At 40.3% G+C, this 20,659-nt stretch overlaps 1 protein-coding gene across 1 annotated transcript in view; it reads left to right on the plus strand.

Annotated features, from left to right (window-relative positions):
* LOC126404194 (neurexin-2-like) overlaps positions 1-20,659 on the plus strand; it is an 813,153-nt gene that overhangs the window by 341,230 nt on the left and 451,264 nt on the right. The window contains exons 6-7 of the mRNA XM_050067247.1: positions 220-521; positions 17,109-17,132. Of these exons, the coding sequence (XP_049923204.1) occupies positions 220-521; positions 17,109-17,132 (326 nt within the window). The remainder of the gene's footprint in view (positions 1-219; positions 522-17,108; positions 17,133-20,659) is intronic.

Raw genomic sequence — 20,659 nt, forward strand, 5'->3', positions numbered from 1 at the left:
TTCAAAAATATTTGACCCATGGGATTCTTGCACTGTAAAGTAATTGAGTGTTACATCAGTGTTGGTGCTGGTTAAGTGAAACTGAGCAGTACCAGTGTTTAGGAGTTCTGCTCAAGGACTTCTTGCCTTGGTTTTTCCAAAACTCAACAAAAAACTCTGCATCCACATAGTATTTCTTTAACTTAACTTTCTTTTTCTTTTCCCTTCTTTTTTCTCCAGGCAAGGAAGAGTCAGTAGCCACCTTCAAGGGCAACGAGTTCTTCTGCTATGACCTGTCGCTGACGCCCATCCAGAGCAGCACAGATGAGATCACGCTCTCCTTCCGCACTCTGCAACGCAACGGCCTCATGCTGCACACCGGCAAGTCGGCAGACTACGTAAATCTTTCGTTGAAGAGCGGCGCGGTCTGGCTGGTCATCAACCTGGGCTCGGGGGCGTTCGAGGCCCTGGTAGAGCCCGTCAACGGCAAGTTCAACGACAACGCCTGGCATGACGTGCGCGTCACCCGCAACCTGCGCCAGGTAAACACTGCCCGGGTAATCCAGGGCCTCCGCGGGCGGAGTGGGGCCAATCTGTCTGCCACCCACCCTATCTCTGCTGCTTTTTTTGACTCTCCATCTTTACGCCTTTTCTCTCTGCACACAGAGCACACAGGGAGTGTTTGTTTCACCTTCTTTCTCTCCTCTCCTGTTGCTCGCTCCCAACCTTAACAGAAGTTTCTTTTTCTTCTAGGTCGACGTTGAGCAGAAGGCTGGTGCTGTTTTTTTCCCTCTTTCTTGGCTCTGTGTTTTTTTTCTTAAAGACCAAAGATCCATTTTACCTTCATATTCAAAGGTCATTCAAGGCAAAATGTGAGAATACACCAAAGTGCAAGTGAAAATGAGACTATAATCACAATTACAGTGAATGTATAGTTAATACAACATATGCATACATCATAATGCAATCAAAGGCAACTACACACATTTAGTGTGTTACCAAGGGCATTGTTTTGCGCTGTTATTAATGAGCAAGTGAAGAAAGTGCTCCGCTCAGTATGTATGCACATAATGTACTCGGCTACACAAATGGAATGCACCCTAATTTATCAAAGGTGACAATGCACTTAAACCCCTTCTGAACAAATTACCCAACACATCTTTACAAACCTTTAATCGTAGCTAATGGAAAACAAAAGAGCCCCAGCAACCTGGATGGCTGCGTGTGAATAGGTGTGTCCCTGTGCTTGTTCCATTGACTTTGTTTTATCATATACACACATGCACAACAAAGCTCTTAGCACATGTACATAGAGTACGCTTTCTGAATACGTCTGGATGCACCAGGTCATCAGTTGGCAGTTGCAGTTACTGGCAGTGAGATACAATCAATTTCACTTACACAAGCTGTGCTTACTCCTTCACATTTTTTTTTGGTAATTGTAATTGGAATGAATGGCTTGTCAGACCTAATAATGGGCATTGTAAGCGGCGCCGAATGCAAAAAAGCTAAATGTGAATGCATTAACACAAAGACGGTGCATCAACTTCTTTGTGTGCGCCTGCAAAAAACATCTGCAGAAAGGTGGTGGTGGGGGATAGCTTGTAGCATCAAACTCTTGTGCTTTGAGACACCCAAGAAGAAAAACCTGAGAGCAAAGTGATTCTTAATGTGAACTAAGTGCTGTTAAATTATAGGTTGAAATTTCCATGCCAACCAGACTCTGCAATTTCTGTCATTTTGCAATAATATTATTATATATTTCAGTGTGGTAACTTGGAAATAGTCCAAGACTTGTGGAGCTGCTGTTTTATTAGCATATGCTGTGCTTGCGATTGGATAAGGCCAAATGATCACACACACACTGACACACACAAGATGCAGCATCTCAGACACACACACACACACTCACATATACATGCATCGTGGGGATCAAATATGTTATGCTGCCGAGCTGTGTGCGATCAGCAGAGTGAGACTAGCTTAATGAGTTTGGGAAGCCAACACGGTTTTAAAGATTTACAGCATGAGCCAACCCACCTACCACCAACTGCACCGTAATGACCATTAGGAAAACACATGCACACATACTAAACGGAGATGCTATTATATGCCTGTCTTGTCTACCCATCTGACTGTGTGTCTGTCTGTCTGCACTGACATTTCCGATAAAAAAAAAAAATGCTGTTACTGCAAGGATTCTGCCTGGAAAATCAAATACATCTCTCAACTTTAGTCAGTTTGGTGCAAAACCAGTTCTACCATTACTAAACAATACTTGTGCAATTTTGTTCAATGCAGTTTTGAGTGTCTTGAAGTAAAGAGCTTACTCGAATTTACATTTTAAAATAAGTAGTGAGAGCTCTGCAAGAAATCTAATCCTCCATCCACATTTAAATCACTTCATTCTGTAATTACTTATAAATAGTTGTTGCTAACTAGACGGCGCATCTAGTGGTGTTGATGTTATTTCACTTTATTTGTGAGCCGTACTGTACTCAGCCCATGCCTCGACCCAGAACTAACCACCCACATCCTGTGCTGTCCATGTGATCTCCATTCACTCACATCACAACAGCTTGAATCCACAGTGGATCATTGTAATTGACATAACAGGCGGCCTAAGTGTTAAAGAGCTCTCTAGATTTACCCCGGATCATCCCTACTGAGAGACACGAGGACAGAGGTATCGATGACATTGACCACCTCTGACCCTGTGTTTACTCTCGGGCTGATACCCAGCTGATCAATGAGCACTTCCATGCTTCAAGGTCCCAGAGATCACATGTGCATTCACACAGTTAACTCACATACCAAACGAACACTGTAGGAAACACTAACATTTTTTTATGGTTCTTTTTTTATTTGCATTACTTGATTATTATTCTATCAAATAAAAAGCTGTTAGTTTTTTTTTGTTTGTTTTGTTTTTACATATAAATGAATTGAAAGTAACAAAAAAGGGGAAAAAAATGTGCTCATTAGCAGTTATTTAATGTTACAAGTTGAGAATTGTGTGACATATTTTAGCAATAATCAGTAACACTCAAAATAAGATAACACTGTTTTGATCATGGGGCAAAACTATGTTGATGCACAATAAAATTATTCCTTATATAGTATAGTTATAGTATGATAGTATACTGTATAAATGTGTATAGTACTGAAGATTTCTAAACTTAAGTCAAAATATTATTAGAAATCGAAAAAAAAGAAGTTTTGTTTGAGCTTTTTTAATAACTGCACATGGTGTCTGTAACAGCAGCCAGGCACTGCAAGCTAAATATTAAAGAACAAAACCATTATTCTGTGTATGATTTATACAATCTCTGGTTGGCTATCGATCTGATGACCATTTAGCCTCTGGGGGCAATGGCCAATATTTTAAGGGTTTCTGTGAAGCCAGTGGATGTCTTGGCCAAGACTTCTTCCTTTATGCGGCGCTTATGGTTTACAGTCTGATTGTTCACAGAAATATAACGCTCCGTAAACAGATATTTGCATATGAATGCAGATTTAAGATGATCAGATCCGATGATAGCCGAATGGTTCCAAAATCGCATTTCAGCTAATATGTTCCAACTCTTTTGTTCTCTACACGGACTGTTGCACGCAACCAAAGCCTACCCAAATGTGATTGGTTAATACTACCCGAACTCTCATCCCATAGCGTACATATTCTGCATACATATGAAGATATCTGTTTTTAGAGGTAATATTCTTCATTAAGGGATTACTAAGCGTTGATAAAATAACAGGATCACCTCATAATGTAATGCTGTTCTATACAAAGATGCCCTCTAAAAAAGGCCAGAGTTGGACTAACACTTCCATTGTAGTCTACCAAAACATGACCAATTTAATCTGAATAAAACTGTATTTATTGCAGAGTTGCTAATTTAGATCACACTGTATTTTGCCTACTATTTTGCCCACACCCTATAGTTTCCAAATACAGTATATTCACATCAACAAATGTCTTAGCAATCAAATCATGCACAATGTCCTTCCAACACTAAATAATCACAATATTTCCATCCTTTCTACTAAATAACTTTCTTTTTCAGACTGTGCGTGGCCATACTGACAATGAACAAACCATCAACATGCACGTCTTGTCCCTCCCTTGTAGTTGGTTGGTTACTGTTAATTACATGATCTAATTTTAATACAGCTGCCAATGTAAACAGCGCCCCCACACAAACACACCATTCTTGTTTTCCACTGCTCTTCCCGTTGGAGTTAACATGATATCTTGCACTAAAAATAGCCTGCAGTCTACAAGACAAGCGTTGGATTTCAGCTGAGGTTATCGTACAGCCCCAGTGGTCTCCGAAGTCTCATCCACTCTCCGTCTGTTGTTCTTAATGGGTCTTGCGACGTCATGCATATCTACCCCTGCATCAGTAAGCTCCAAAATAAGTAAAGCCTGTGAGCTCTCACAAGCCCGTCTCTCTCTCTCCCACTCTCTGACTCTCTCTCCCTCTGAATGTGTATATTTGCCGTCTTTCTCCACAAAACCTATGAATTTGTCAGCTTTGTGCGGGACAAAATGAAGCAGACAGAATTAGGTGAGGTGATAGGGACTCTCCGCCAAGAGAGAGAGAGAGAGAGAGAGAGGAGGGGGAGGAATGGGTATGCTCCATGTCTACCAAACAGATCACAGATTCAGAGCTCCCCTTAGTGGCATCTGGCAGTACTGCAAATGTGTATGTGGAGAGTGGTGTGTGTTTGAAGAGTTTGGCTAATCCCTGTGGTGTACAGTTGATAGGCAGCCAAGGACACTTGCCTTGACCTCTCATCAGTGCAAGACTCTCCCTATAATGCACATCCCCACCCGTTCTACGCGATTCAATGCACATATTAGTTAGCATAAGCAGCAGCGGGTCTCTCCTTCACCTCCTCCCTCCCTCTGCTCTCCCTGACATGATGATCTACCATCATGGACATCATGTAGACTTCAGCAATGGTGACCATGCTTGCCCTTTCCTTCCTCTGGGATCAGTAAACACACTGCAGAAAGAAGAAGGGCAAAGACAAAGATGGAAACCCTCATGTCAGGGTGTCTTGGGAAATGATAGATATACCCGATACACAGCACCAAAATAGAACACGTTGTGAAAATAGGTCAAGTATTAAGTGTGCAATGACACTCAAGTCAGCATAAATCTGGCAGTTAAAGCCCTTCATGCACAATGCCTAGTTTAAATAAAAACTGCTCATTCTTCACTGTACCGTATGCTCTACAAGTATTGATTTTCTGATCTTGTTAAATCCCACTCTGATTTTTCCAGAAGCCCTGCAGACACGCGGACTAATCCACACACTGCTGTATTCCTTGTAGGGATAACTTTTAGCTTTGACGGCTGGAAAAGGCGGCCACAATTCCATTGAAAATAAAAAAAAAGACCACTGGCGCCTGTGTTATTATGCCCCTACCCATTACCGTTATTACCTTAACTCAAAGTCAATCAATCAGTGTCTGTGTGTGTATTGCACAGCAGTAGAGCAAGTGCAGATCAGGTAGAGGCTCATGTTCTGTGGGACTCTTGATGCATGTTTGTTGGTTAACGTATTGCCTTTAAACATAAGATTCACATACAGGTTCTGATATCATTGCCAGCAGTGAGACGGGAGCATCGAATAAAAGACCCAACAGCAGGCAGCAGATTTATTTTATCAGCTCTCTGTCCTGGCACATATTCAGTATTTCCATAGCATTAACAAGTTCAACCAGCAAACACAGCAGCATCAACAACTGTGGAGCAACTGTCCTGTGTCTGGAGCCCAACATAGTTATGATTGGATACTGCTGTAGTTAATATTCCTCCAGTCTGGCCAATATCAAGAATTAATCCAGGAAACATGATTAGTTGAACTCAGTTTGTCAGCCCTTATTTTATTTAGTTTTGAAAATTACTTTATTTGTCTCTAGGGAAATTTGTCTGAGACATAAAGGCTGCCACATAAAAATACATACATAGTGCAGAAACAGAAGTAAAGTACATAGCACAGACAAGTGAATCAAATACATGCAACACTGACATGGTAGATGGAGTAGCCATTGTAGAATCACAGTGAAGTCTGCCATGTATACATGCATGCACCCAGTGATGTCTGGAGCAGCGTGCCACTAATTGGTGAAAATCTGTTTTTAGTAGCCATGGCTACTCCTTAAAGTAATAAAATATTTGTAAAGGAATCACATGCATGACAGGCGGATGAGTCACCCTGCTGCTCTGTAGTTGACTATAGTATAGCTTTGTAATGGTGTTTTTGGGTCCCATTCACTCACCTCTGTGATATTGCCAATGGCTTGATTTTCATCCATGGTTTGTTGGTATTATAGCAATGCAGTGCCAGGAAAAAAAAACATGGATACCACGCCTCCGAATACAGAAATACACTAATCCATGTAATAATGTATTCTTGGAGGGCTAACTTTCCATGCAGATGATCACTGGAACAATCAAAATGGCCTCGCAACAGAACAGCCCGTCTGCACGCTGTAACAGGCATCTGCGTCCCACAGGACACCACAGGCAGTCAGAGGAAACATGAGACACACACTGGCAGGATAGAGGAAATGTGCGCTTGTATGTCTGTGGTTTTTGTTTGTTGATGAGAAGAAGAGTGTGTGAGACAATGATTGTGCGCACAATAGAAAGTGGGAAATGAAGTGTAGTGCCGCTATCTGAGACTAAAGGAATATCAGACCAGTGGGAGGATTGGGCGAGCAATGGAAAAGAGATGACAGTTTACTACGAAAAGAAGAAAACAGAAGCAAGCTTTCTTTTTAATTCCCCAGTGTGACTTTACAACCAGACGATTCAACATCCAGTGTGTCGCAGAACTGGGCCAGTAGCTTAGCCAGCAGCCAAAGAGAGAAACCTCTGAACTCAATACCTCCTTTTTTTCCGATCCCATTTTCCCTTTTATATCACTTGCTCCCTTTTTACTCTCACCTACAGAATGATCTGTCCTTCTCTTGTCTCTGCTGTCTCTCTCTGTCTGTACCTTGATGTTCTTTAAGTCCCCCACCCATGCACATCTCTTTTCCATAATTGGACCTTGGATGCGGCTATTGGATTAATGAATGGATCAAACAGATTTTTTTCATGTTTTTTAGTACTGTATGCACAGCCTGGAGGTGCAGCTCCTGGTGCAGAGTTCAGTTGGAGGAGGCGAGCTTTGATCTGCATTTGGATTGAGTTCAGCAAAGGTCACGTTGAGAACCAAAATCTTTTACACATAGGTCATGACCATTATGAGTCATTGCGGTTTTAAGAAAGTGTTTTTTTCTTATTTACTCAGGGACTACGAAGCCTTAAAACTAATTGTTTGTTTTGCTGAAAAACACTAGTGATTCAACCTCTGTAAGAAATCCTTCATTTTGCAATCCCCTGCCAACAGAAGTGTTGCATTTTACATATCTGGCAACAGCAGTAGGGTTTTACTTTCCTTGAATAAGCAAAAATGAAGGAGGTAGTCAGCATAAGTAACACAAGTATCAACAACTGTTTTTAAGTCTCCGCGATGGTAAAAGCCATGGCCGGAGGCATTGTGTTTTCGGGTTGTCCATCTGTTCATATGTATGTCTGTTGACCTGTCCCGTTCTTGTGAGCGCCATATCTCAAGAATGCCTTGAGAGAATTTCTTTAAATTTGGCACAAACATCCACTTGGACTCAAAAACGAACTCATTAGAATTTGATGGGCAAAGAAAGATCAAAATCACTGTGACCTTCCGTCCATCTCATTCTCATGAAAGCAGTTTCTCAAGAAGGCCTTGAGGAAATTTCCACAAATTTGGCGCAAATGTCCACTTGAACTCAAGAAATGACTGATTTGAATTTGGTGGTCAAAGATCAAGGTCACTCTGACCTCTCAAAACATATCATATCAACATTCATATCATATTCATACACAAATTTCTAATAGGATAAAATGATGAAGTGATGACATTACATATCCAAAAGGTCATCTTCACTGTGGCATCTTAATGTCTCGCAAAAACGCTTTTCTGGACATTAAGACGTCTGTCCATGGGGAAAACAGTTACTTTCAGAGTTTAGATCATTGTGAATCCACAGGCATGCATTTGGTTATTTATGATTGTGGAGGCTGAAGCACACCCTCACAGTCAATAATAGATAATAAAACCTAACGCACACAAACTTTACAAGCAGCAAGACGACTTAAGATAACATCCAATAAGGTAAACATAGTTATTCAGTTGAGCGCACACGCACAGACACGCCCCATCAAATTCTAAACTTCTCCTAGCCTCAATACATGCCTCCCATACATAATGGAAATCACTGCTAGCCAACTGTATGCATTCACATTCAACACACAACACACACTGCACCTGCATACACCCTCTCTATCTCTCTATATGGTTGATAAATAGAGAACTAGGCTAAGTCAAGGGATAGAAAACCTTTGATAAAAGGGGGAAAAAAAAAAAGACATTACATCCAAAAAAGTGACTTGAAAATGAAAAGCCGTCACAGCTCACTTGCTGTCATGACTGCAAAATTAATCAGAGAGACTCATTGTCATGTGTTAGCATTATTCCTTTTGAAAATGAGGAATTTCAAAATTACTTTAGCGTTTTAAACCCTTCATTCATCATTCAGTCACTGATATGTTGTAATCCCAGTTACTAAGACATCGCCATATTTAAGACGCAGGTTTTAAGTGGCAAGACATGTTGAGGAAACAATCGCATTTATTTCATATGAGACGACAGAATGAGGATGTCAACCCTCCCCCTTCAATCAATACTAGGTGCCTGGTCGCTCCCCGCCTCTTTGTCGTTCTTTCTGTCTCTGCCTCTCTCACTTGTTCAGATTTATCATCCATTTCTGTAAGGCATGATCAGCTGCAATTACCCTCCTTCTCTCCTCCTCCGTCACTCCATCCCTCCACTTCCTCTCCTCTCATCCAACGAACCTCCAAGAGGCAGTCAGAATTCCTAAGAGAGAACCAATCAATGCCTCTCGCACTCCTCTTCCCCTCCCTTTCTCTCTCATTTTCACTCTGTCTCTCCTTCGTCCATTCTTGCTAGTGACTTGTCACTTAGCAACGGTGCGTGCTATGCTGTTGGGAAGTGAATCGTCCATGGCCGCAGTACTCCAGTAGTTGCATTAACTCTTTCTAAACAACTAGGTCCTCCAGTTAAACATCATGTTATCGATTTAAAAAATGTCTTAAAAGTTCTAAATTACATGACAGAAGCATTTTGGAGCCCACCACAGTCTTTGGACCTGCTGTGTATGCAGGGACAAAATGATCCAAGCAAAACTATTTTCAACTACTAAGTGAAAATAATAAACTTTAAAAGTGAGTGGTTACTTCAGCTGTTTCACTCTGGAGCCCTAGGCTTACATGTTATGCCCCCACCCCCAGACACACACATACACCTTGTGGATTAGCTCCTACCATTCACGTTAGCATCTCAGTGATGTCAGCATGAAGCATTTAGCATAATGACAGATTGAATCTTTTGTGGCCAAATCTAAAATGCCATTTAGAGTGCTCAGCTTTGCCAACACACAGAGCAACACACTTATATGGTTACGGTAGAAATTGCTATTGAAGACAGGCAGTGGTAGTGGATTTGTTTGATGTACATAATGACATGCTAACACCCCTGTAATCCTTTCTCAGTTTACCGCCAATGACATTTTAAGTAATCCACCAGCGGAGAGGAGGTGGGGGCGCAGTCACCGTGTGTGTGTGAGCAGATGTGCCTTTTCTTTCTTCTCCTGTGCTTTTTCCCCGTGCCGATCAGAGGTCAACGCCCCGAGCACAGCGTGCGCATGTACATTGCTCAAACTACAAACGCCTCGTGCTAAAAACATCGGCACAGTTGTTTGATACCAACACCGAGAGGTTCTGTGCATTTAAGGAGGGGGAAAAAAGCTCATTTGCATCACATTTCCACTGCATTAGCATATCCGCCAACATTCCCACACTCACTCACTCACTCATCAGCCTCATTTGCCGCTACCTGCTCGAGCACTTTCATGTTTATTCATCCCTCTGTCTGGGAGACCTATAATCAGATAACAAATCTCTGCACCATTAGCACATTCAAACAGGTAATAAAATGCTAGTGAGACAGAAACAGGTAAGAGATCAAGGAAGAGATTATGGGAGAGAGCAGGACAAGTCAGCAACGACGGAAGAGAATAAGGAGAGGAGGGGGAACAGCTGTGAACATATTTTAATAACATCAGAGTTGAAAACCTGTAGTTTAGACCACATTCATATGCATCCTTAGCTTTTAGCTGCATCAAAATTTAGGAAGTGTTGTACCCTAATTTAGCTTTAACCATTTTTTTCATTAAGCGTGTCCAAAAAACAACTAAAAACAATTAAACAAGAGGTAGCTGAAACTACTGCCTGTAAAACATGCATATTCATGTTCAGCTGCTATAGCTGTGTGCTCCAAACTTGATATAAATTTATGGGTTAAGAGGACATAGAAATAAAAGTTAACTATACAATTAATCTTGTTTTCCCAATTTGTTGTGAATTCCTAAATTACATTGCGTAATTTAGTTAGATGAGCCATCTGTCTGAAGAAAAGATTGAGTGTATTTCCCCTTGATTCCACAGACATTCAAGCATTGAGCTTTACAGTAGCTTGAATCTTTACTGCAACATGTTACAGTCTCGGCAGTCTTACTTGCAGGTTGACATTGAGCTCATCCTGATGAAATCTAAAGAGAAAGAAGGGAGGCAGTCAGTCAGTCAGTCAGAGACGGGGAAATAGAGGTGAGGATGATGGGAGGCACAACAGAAAAAGGAGAGAGAATTATGGCCGTCTGCATTGCAATGCACAATATGTTCTACTGCAATTTTCGTGCACACGCACACACACCTATACAGAAGCCCACACCCTCGCAAGCTGTTTGTTTGCAGACTTCTCTCCGCTGTAATTGCAGTGACATTTATATTTGCACCTGAAGCCTGTCTGCCAGTTTCCATTACTTGGAGCCAGATTTAGAGAGAGGCAGACTAGAGTGAATGGCGGATGATTGGAATGAACGCAAAACCAAATGTACCTGAAAGAACTATTTTGAATCGAAGCCCAGTTCCCCTCCATCTGACAGGGTCACTCACAGTGTCTGTGTTACAGAGGAACGCCTAATACACCACACACGCACACACAAATACACAGCAAAGCACCTAAATCTATATAATATGGATTCTCACACTCACACAGCAACAAAAATTGAGCTTCTGCTTACACAGGTAATATGGAATTGTGTCTCTAATCATTAATTCAGACTGAAAAATTTTCGCCTGATGACAAATGGCACCAATTCCCTCTCTACCCACCCCATAGTACCATTCCACAATATCAGTTTCATCACTTATTTCTAAAGGCCCAAATTTATATAAGAACGGTCATCAGTCTTAGACCTTTCTACGTTACAATGATAAATCTATCTGGACTGGAAATCTTGGCCTGACTGCACCATCCATTTGTCATTAAATATTTATTCGGCTTATTCGCCGGTTGCCGCAGTTCAGTAACGTCCACGGTGACAAGTGTGTAAAAAATCAGCAACTCAACAAAAACATCATTTTACATCTTTGCCAACTTTGGCTGGCATCCTGCAGGTCTCCACCTGTCTGTGAAATACAAAGCTACAAAACGCAGATAGTGAATTACAATGTTCACAGCATTTGCATGAGCTCATTTCCCTTCTTTCCTGCCCCATCCCCGAGTATTTAATACATGAAGATTTCACAGCCCAGGGGGCCCTGTGAGACAGATGCAACACAAAGTTGTTTGTCTGGGCCTGTGGTTGTTTACATGACTGGGAGCTTTATCCTCCATCAGCAAACATCGGCATTTGCAGCCTTCGTTTTCCCACATGGGTCAATTACAGAGAGGGTGATGGGCTGTCACAGCAGGGGCTCCAGGCATGTTGGGTTTGAGAAGTCGAAACAAGCGCAATGTATGGAGTAAAGAAATTCACTGTAAGACAGTAAAATTAGAAGTAAGAAAGTGGTGACTTGGTCTATCCTTGATACTCAGCCCACTATATTTCCTCTGGTTACCAGACCATTATGTTTACGGTTTGACAACAAAAATAGAACAAAACATTAATTTTCTGCACGATTGATCTTGACAATGGAGCAGCCGTTTGACAGTATTTACAGTTCTCAAGCTGTGAAAAGTCTGACTTGTATAATAGCTATGCCTCTAGATCTTCACATCACTTTCAATGGCTCAGTTCACCACACTTCTTTCTAGTCTGCCAGTTTATTCATCCAGCATTTTCTACGTCTTACTCTTCAAATCAAGACCCAATCTAACTCCCTATGTAGACTTTTATATTTATGGTGTTGAAAACTGAGAAGAAATTATAATTACTTCAAACTGTGTGCAATGCTTAATCAAGACCTCTATCTATCTGTCTGTCTGTCTGTCTGTGCCATTCCATTTTAATTCTTGTATTTTAATTATCAATGAAACAATGAAAAAAACAGATTCTTAAGTCTCTACGCAAGTTCTAAATCCATGTTCATCTCCTTCATTCCTTTGTCTGTTGAAAAGTCAATATCCATTTGTCTGCTTGCATTGACCTTGTAAGACTTAATCCTGGCAGAGACCTGCTCAGGAGAATCAAAAATAACCTGCTCTTCTTATATGCATATGCTGCTTACTTATAGAACACTGACAGGCATATGCTTACTTCTTATACTAGATTCTGCAGACACCATGCATACAGAACTCTTAATATAATCTCTTCCTTTCATTTCCACCACCCATCATTTCACACGCTGCCATCACTTTATCGTGTAATTTCAAAGATCATCAGCAATTTTTGAAGGATAAATTTTTCACAACCATCCCAGGGCTGCTCTGTCAAAGAACTGATAGAGAGATAAGTTCAAAATCCAGACATCAAACGCCTGTGAGGGATCTAAAAGTTACAGAATTCAAAATGTTGCACTTAATAATCTCTCATTTTTCTCCCCGCTGTATCACAGAACGTCGTTCAATGAGTGTAGAAAAGCCCACAATCATTGTCACCTTTGTACCACTCCATTTGTCTAACTTAAAGGTCCAGTGTATAGGATTTATGGGGACATATTGGCAGAAGTGTAATATAATATAATAAGTATGTATTCTTTCGCCTTTTCACACCTGAATAAGAATCCTTGTGTTTTCGTTACCCTAGAATGAGCCATATCTACATAAGGATCACGTTCTCTTCTATTAAGATCGCAATGTTCTATCGCTATGTTTCTACGGTAGCCCAGAACAGACAAACTAAACACTGGCCCTAGACAGGGCTGTTTGCTGTTTTCGTTTTCATATCACGTAGTTAGCAGCCCCTCCGCAATAAGCAGATTTGGAAAAACACTTTTTTTTTTTCTTAGCCTGGAACTGCATTATTCAATGATTTCACCATCTACACTATTCAAAAACCTTCAGTTCATTAAATGACCACTAGAGGCTGGCTCCAAAATCCTTATAGACCCCCCCCATATTAAAATGCCCATCTTTACAGCAGAAATAAACATATTTAGAGCCTGAACGAAAACATTTGTGGTCTCTATGGCTAATATTGACATGGAAACTGTATAGGGGGTTAATTTTTTTCTAACTTTCCGGTTTACATTTTATTAAGACCCAAAGTTACACAGATTTAAGGGGGTAACTAAATCAAACCCATGGGTGAGGTCACGGTAGTTACGTCCATTATTTATACAGTCTACGGCTGATAACTCAACTCCTGATAAAATGTCCTGGACATCTTGAGCTTTAGTTATAACTATATATAATAAAAAGGTAGGTTTGGATTCGTAGGTGCTAGGTTAGCGGCCCGCCTCTAACATGCCAAACAGTGTTGGAGAAACACTGATTTGTAATGTAACGTCGCCTGGTCTGTTTTTTTGAAGACAAGCAGACCTCTGCAGATCATTTCAGCTCTAGGTTAAAACCTCCTGAACTATGAACACTGAATGATTTCTTAACAGAAGTTTTAGCTTGTTGCAATCTGCAATAATCACTGCTAGCTGTCACTAAATCCCCCTAACTCTTACACACTGAACCTTGAATAAACTGCTGTTAGGTTCCCAGTTGTTGAAGCTTCCTATCCATCATATCCACTTCTTTGATATGAGCTGCTGTTTTTCTAAACTCACAAAATGTGGAAATACAGTGTGGTGTGGATACACAAATTCAAATCCACCATTGGATCTTATTTACCTAAATAATGGATCAAGAGGAGTCATTAGTCAGAGTAGATGACAGCACTTGGCATGACCCCAGCTCAAAGACTGGGCGTGCATAGAGCTTGAAATAGTAAGCCCATGGGGAGGACTTTGTTTATGGTTACAACTTAGACTCAACTCCCACGCAGATGGCACACACACATAGTAAGCCATCCCACACACAAACACTCAGAGTACTGTACATGCTACAAGGACAGACTAGCAGACTCACCCACCAAATGCCAACCTCTATGCAAACATAAGACATTGTGGTTTCAGTCTGTATCCGTATGCATGTATGTATCTTAACTGCCTGTCTTGGAGCTTTGCTGAAATGTATCATATTTAAACAGCACCAGTCTAGATTATATCTTTATGTACAATCTGTTTTACAGCGTAAGTCATGAATTTAATTTTGAAACCCTATTTCAGAAATGAAGGACCCCGTAGATTCACCCTTTTATGGCCAAATTCTGTTGTGAGATATGGTCACCCACTGCAGGTGACAATGTCAACTTTCAGATCAAGATATAAGATGTCCTCTAGATGTCTACTCACATCCTGAGGGGAAACTCAGGGCAAATCTCAGTGACACATCTTTTAGCTTCTCACTACTGATACAGGGGAGACTGACTGACCACCACTCAGAAGCATGGACAGTGACGTAGAACTTACCAGCCATGAGAAGCTGTCAGGCTCTCTGTGTCTCTGCTGGAAAGACAAGGAGTCTGGTGGATGTTTGACAGCCACTAGAAACACATTCATGTCCCATTCAGAGAGTTTCTGTTTGGGCATCTGTGTTGTAGCTCGGCTAGTGGATCTACTATACGCCATTTAAAATGGTTATTGGTACTTTACGTAAGCCCCACATATATTTTCAAGCTCTGCATGTTATTTGTGTGCGCATGTGTTGTGTTTACCAGGGTTCCCACCATCATGTAAAACCTGGAAAAGTCATGGAATTTCACAGTCTTGTTTTCCAGGCATGGGGAAGTCATGAAATAAGTAAAACCCATGACAGGTTTGGAAAAGTCATGGAATTTTGTGTGTGTATTGAAATTAGTTGTTAAAATAGTCTTCCATGAATTACCTTTAATGTAATGTAATATAACGGTAAATGTATTTGCTGTAGCTGTCGACATAACATAGCTCTAATATGCATCGCTGTGACATTTTGCCAACATGTATGTTTCTTCACTTTCTCCCAATGTTCTTTCTCTACCTATATTTATGCCAACTAGCTGGACTTGTGTTTGAATAAACTTTGAATCTGATATTTTCGAATAAGAATAGAAAATATGGTGACAGTGTGATTTAATGTAGGGTCATGAATCCCAGCTTCTCTACCTATGCTATGCCCAATTACTACTTTAAAATTTTACTATGTGTTTGAGGTGGGGCAGCGTTTATGTTATACTTTGTGAATGGTCAAGGAAATTTTATTATGGGTCCTTGTTAAGTCATGGAAAAGTTTGAAATATTTTCCATTAAATTGTGTGGGAACCCTGGTTAACTTCCTCTGAAGAGGACTAAATCTCGCTTACATATGACTTTGTTTTTCCATCCGAGGTGCCAAGGATATATGGATAGACAGATCTTTACACATTTTTGAAGTGAACCATGCCTTGCCATTTACACGGGGTGACAATCATAAATAATAACAATAAATCATTTCCTCCTCTCGCAAAGCGACGTTTGACCCCATTCTCAGAACTGTCATCTTTTCCATCCTACTGGAGTTTGCAAGCCTGACATGGTGTTTCAAACACAGGGATTCATTGACCGAACAGGTGACCGGCTGTGTGACACAGCTCTTCATTTATTGATTTATTGATTTTCATTTCATGTTCTAGTTTGCATGCTTTTCTCTCCACAGGGCCCACACTGTGTTGAGTTGCTGAATGACCATTTCTCTCACTTTCAGGACGCTGTAAACACCAGTTCCCTCAATGATATCCCTCTCTCCTTCTCTCTGACTTTCTCTATCCTTTCCTCTCATGCTTAAGAATATGCTAAATTTATTCTGTTTCCCTCAATGTCCCATCACTGAAATTGCACTGTAGATTTTACCACAACTGTCCATTTTTACAATGCAATAATTTGTTTTTGGTTTTTCTCTTGCATATATCACATTACTCCCTTAATGACTACTTGGGGATATTTTGCCTAGAGATTTGCACCTTTCCAAGTCACCAAGACATGATTGGCCTCGCCCAGTACTAAAAGATGCTATTTTGAAATGGACTAGACCCTACCGCCAGCCATGGCCGCTGACCACATTAGGCTGTCAGAGTGAATACTGATGTACTTTTCCCTCATCCCCTTCCCTGCTCAAAACAAACATCCCCATCAAAGCGACCCAAATCCCCTCTGTGAAAGTTGATTTGCTAACTCTTGTCTCTTTTACTAACAACAAGCTTCAGAATTCTTCCAATCTGATTCTTTTCATTGGTGAATTTTCTTTTCCCTTACCTTTTATGATTTCAACGACTAACACTGTGTCATTCACGGAATGTGAACCATCTGTTGTTTTCTCTACTTAACTTGCGACTTACATACTAACAAATGTATTGTTATCCTTTTATTCCTTTTTTTACATTTTATTTTATAGATGACCCTTGAAAAACAAAAGAATTATACGATTGCTTTCTTTATTTCTTTATTTGGATGTTTTACTATATCAGCAATAGGAAAAAAAGACATTTTCTTTTTAATTATATTTTAATAGTAGATCTTTTTTGTTATTGAAAGGAGAAGCTGGTTTTGCAAAAGGCGATTTTTTTTTTCTTTGCCACTTTTTTGGGGTTGAGGTGTGTTTTCTTGAGTTTAAGGTTTGTCATTATTTTTTTTTCTTTCTCCTCCCCCTGTTTTCTCCTGAAGCACGCAGGCATTGGACACGCTATGGTAAACAAACTGCATTATATGGTAGATATCATTCTAATTGTCTTATACTTTGGTTTGCCCTGGGTTTTCCGTTACCTCTTTCTATTCTGTTTGCTTTACTGAAAGTACAATCCGCCATCAATTCCAAGGTAGCTGAAAAACTCCACCTCTCTGTTTTTCTTTTAGCCCTCTCTATATATGTTTTTGCTTTTTATTGCCATCCAGTTCCCCCCTTCCTGAAAAGAATTGACGTGTTCATCCAAAGAGGTCTGCCCAAAAAGAAATAGAAATTACATAAATTTAGAGTTTAAGATTTTATTTTTTTTCTTTTATTTTCAGTCCCTTTTTATTTGTTATTTTTCTTTTACTTCAAACACTATCCGTATGAAGAAATAAAGAATCATAATGCAAGATATTTTCTGAATTGAGTATAAAAAGCTGTATAGTTACCTTTACTTTTTTGTTAAACCCCGTTTCCTCCTGATTTATTTTCCTAAGAAGAACCCTATGAAGTGAGCGTACACAGCAGACTTCTCAAGCACACAAATAACCTACTAGAGCAATTCCAGTGAGAGGAAGTAAAAAAAATAAAGAAAGAAAAATCAGTTCATTAATTCTCTAACATTTTAACAACATGAGAGGAATTGCACTGAGACCATTTTGCTATGTGGCCTCAGATGGACCTGCTCAGCCTGTTATGGAGCATCCTGTTATCCAGGCTTGCCATCCTGTGGTTTATGGAGTCATGAAGAGTATTTACAACTCTTGATTTAGCGGCCAAAGCCCTCACTGTAAAGTAGGCCTCAAATGAGGGTTTGATCCCATTAGTGGCCTTAGGCTGATTTATGATCAAGATGGGGCTGTTCCAAGACCTGCATCTGAACACACCCGCTCTTACACACATGCACACACTTAATAAAGTACTTTAATATGGCATTAGTCCCCTGAACTCAGGTGCAGAAACAAAACCAAGAGTACTGGTAAAAGCTCATAATTGAAAATAAAATGGCAATTGCACTTTTATTAAGCTGCAAACCGGGGGAAGTTTGCCAGAATAACTTGCAGACATTTAGACTCTCTGACTAAGATCTTATTTTACTAGTTGGGATCAGTCTTACTTGCTTTCACTGGACTTTTTAATCAGTAAATGAAGAAGTCTGGCCATTGATACAGACCATAATGGAAAGTGCCTGGGAAACTCTGAACTGCGTGCGATCGACCCCTCATTAACACTAACACTAACTTATATTTCTTATACTTTACTGGCCTCACCCCTTGCATGAAGAGACCTGACCCCCTCTTCCCAATCTTTTTGTTTGTTTTTTTATATACAGATTGCATTGAGTATATATGTATATGTATATATCATGGCTAACATATATACATACATATATCAGTTGTCCTAATATAATCAATATGGCCATGAAACATGTTAGCCACACCCTCTTGCTGTTTATTTATTTTATTTTATTTTTACTTTTATTTTTATTTTTTACTTCTATAAGTTTATCTTCAAAATATTACTTACTAAAATGAATAATGACCTCACATCTTATCTTGCTGAAACAAAAAAGGGGAAAAAGTAAAGAGGAGAGACAGATTTTCATTTTCTTGGTGAATAGAGGATTGATGCCCCAAGAAATAAATCTGCCCAATCCATCATAACGCAGGAGTCAAAGAAAACTGTTATGAGTGCGCAGAAAGCCACTGTATCTAGTGACTCACTCAGTCATGGCTCAAATTTGACAAAAGTGATGAAGCAATTTTGAGCTCACATCAGCAATAGTGTGGTGAAATCCTAGTGGGGGGCATAATGAGAACTGCAATCATGTCTGGGTGCAGATTTTTTGTGTGTGTGTGTCCGATAGGACAGAGATAGTGATGATATGGCATGCTCCATCATTGGAATACTAATTGCTCTATTCACCAAGACAGGGACGTCCTCTCTCGCCTCTCAATTTTCCCTATTCTTTAAAAAACCCTCTCATTCCCGTTGATTTCATCTGTGATTGGTGACATTGGTCCCATCCTGTCCCACTACTTCCACCTCCAAACTGACAGTATCCAGTGGTTGTGTCCCTGCACCCTGTTTGCATGTTTCTATTGGCTAGAACGTCCTCACATCAGCATACTCACAGGGTTCAAATGCTGCTCTAGCCCAGCACGTGTCAAGTCTGTCGTACACGTGTCTAGATGGGTTTTTCTGTTGCATTCCTGTCCAAACCTTAACATTGAAAGCTCCTTCCCCTTTCCCCCATTTGTCTGGTGTCGTGGTGCCCTGCAATTAAATTTACTCCCCCACTACTTTCCCCATTTTGCTGCATCTTGCCAGATGGTTTAAAAGTTTTGTTTTATTTAACAGTTGGTCTGTTTGTGTTGTGTCTAATGGAATTCCCCTCCCATATCCTCATTCTTCCTGTTATCTTCCCATTTAAATGCATGGCTTGTGTGTCACCCCGTTAGCTTGGATGGATTCATTTTGTTTCCTCTTAACCTAAACAAACCCTTGCACATGAAATAACACATTCAGTCCAAATTTGGACCTGGTTTGAGCAATCAAATTTCAGAGGACTTTTAAAGAATCCTCACCTACTTATCACTTTGACTAAATTTACTAAAATAGTGTTACTAATCTACTGTTTGAATCAAACCTTTGTTGTAACTGTACTAACAACCATTTTTGTGTCTGACTTTCCCTTACTTACAAAAGTACTAACCGATTTTGTTCACCCTCCAACCCTCCAACTCTTTTCGGCACACAACTAAAGAACTCCCCCTCCTTTCTCACCCCAACCCCCTGGACAACTGTTGCCAAAACAGCACTCGCCCCGAGCCTCCCAACCTTCCCTCATTAACTAACCTAGATATGTAGCTTAGTTAAAACTACAGACTCCATATTTAGTGTTGGAAGACAGATTGTCCACCTACGATAAATTACTCCCGGCTAATACACATTGACAAGCTGCCAGACACCTACTGAAGTCCAACGCTGGATGGGAATCCTTTCTTTCCCTTTCTCTCTTGAACATCCTTCCTTCCTGCGGGTCTGAATTTGACCTGAGCTAACAGGAGGGGCAGTGTGTGTGTGTGATCTTTTATGATACATTTTAACTGTATTATGCAATAAGTTAACTCCAAAATTTAACACCTTGTTTCTCCCTGCAAAAGATCAAATGTAGTGCCAACAAGGGTAAGTGATACATTTTCAAGGTAAGCTCGTTGCCTCCTCTCTGCACCGACTATGATGTTAAATATCTGAAGGTACTGATAGATGTCTATACTTGGTCAGACTGTGCTGCATAGGTTAGAAATTGCTGACAAAGAAATGACAGACTCTCACTCAGAATAAAGAGTTGGATGCTCCAAATCACAACTTCCCCTCGGGATTGAAGTTAGAACATGATCTGTAGTCCTGAATACAAGATGTGTGCGCAGTGAGAGTGAGTATGTCACACAGAGCTATTTTTCATTGTATGTGTTGAAAGCCTGATATACTGTAGCTTCAGATATCATGAAGTGTAAAGTTCCTTTCTTTTTTTGTCATATTG

Source organism: Epinephelus moara, chromosome 17 (genome assembly GCF_006386435.1).
Source record: "Epinephelus moara isolate mb chromosome 17, YSFRI_EMoa_1.0, whole genome shotgun sequence".
NCBI lineage: Eukaryota > Metazoa > Chordata > Actinopteri > Perciformes > Serranidae > Epinephelus > Epinephelus moara.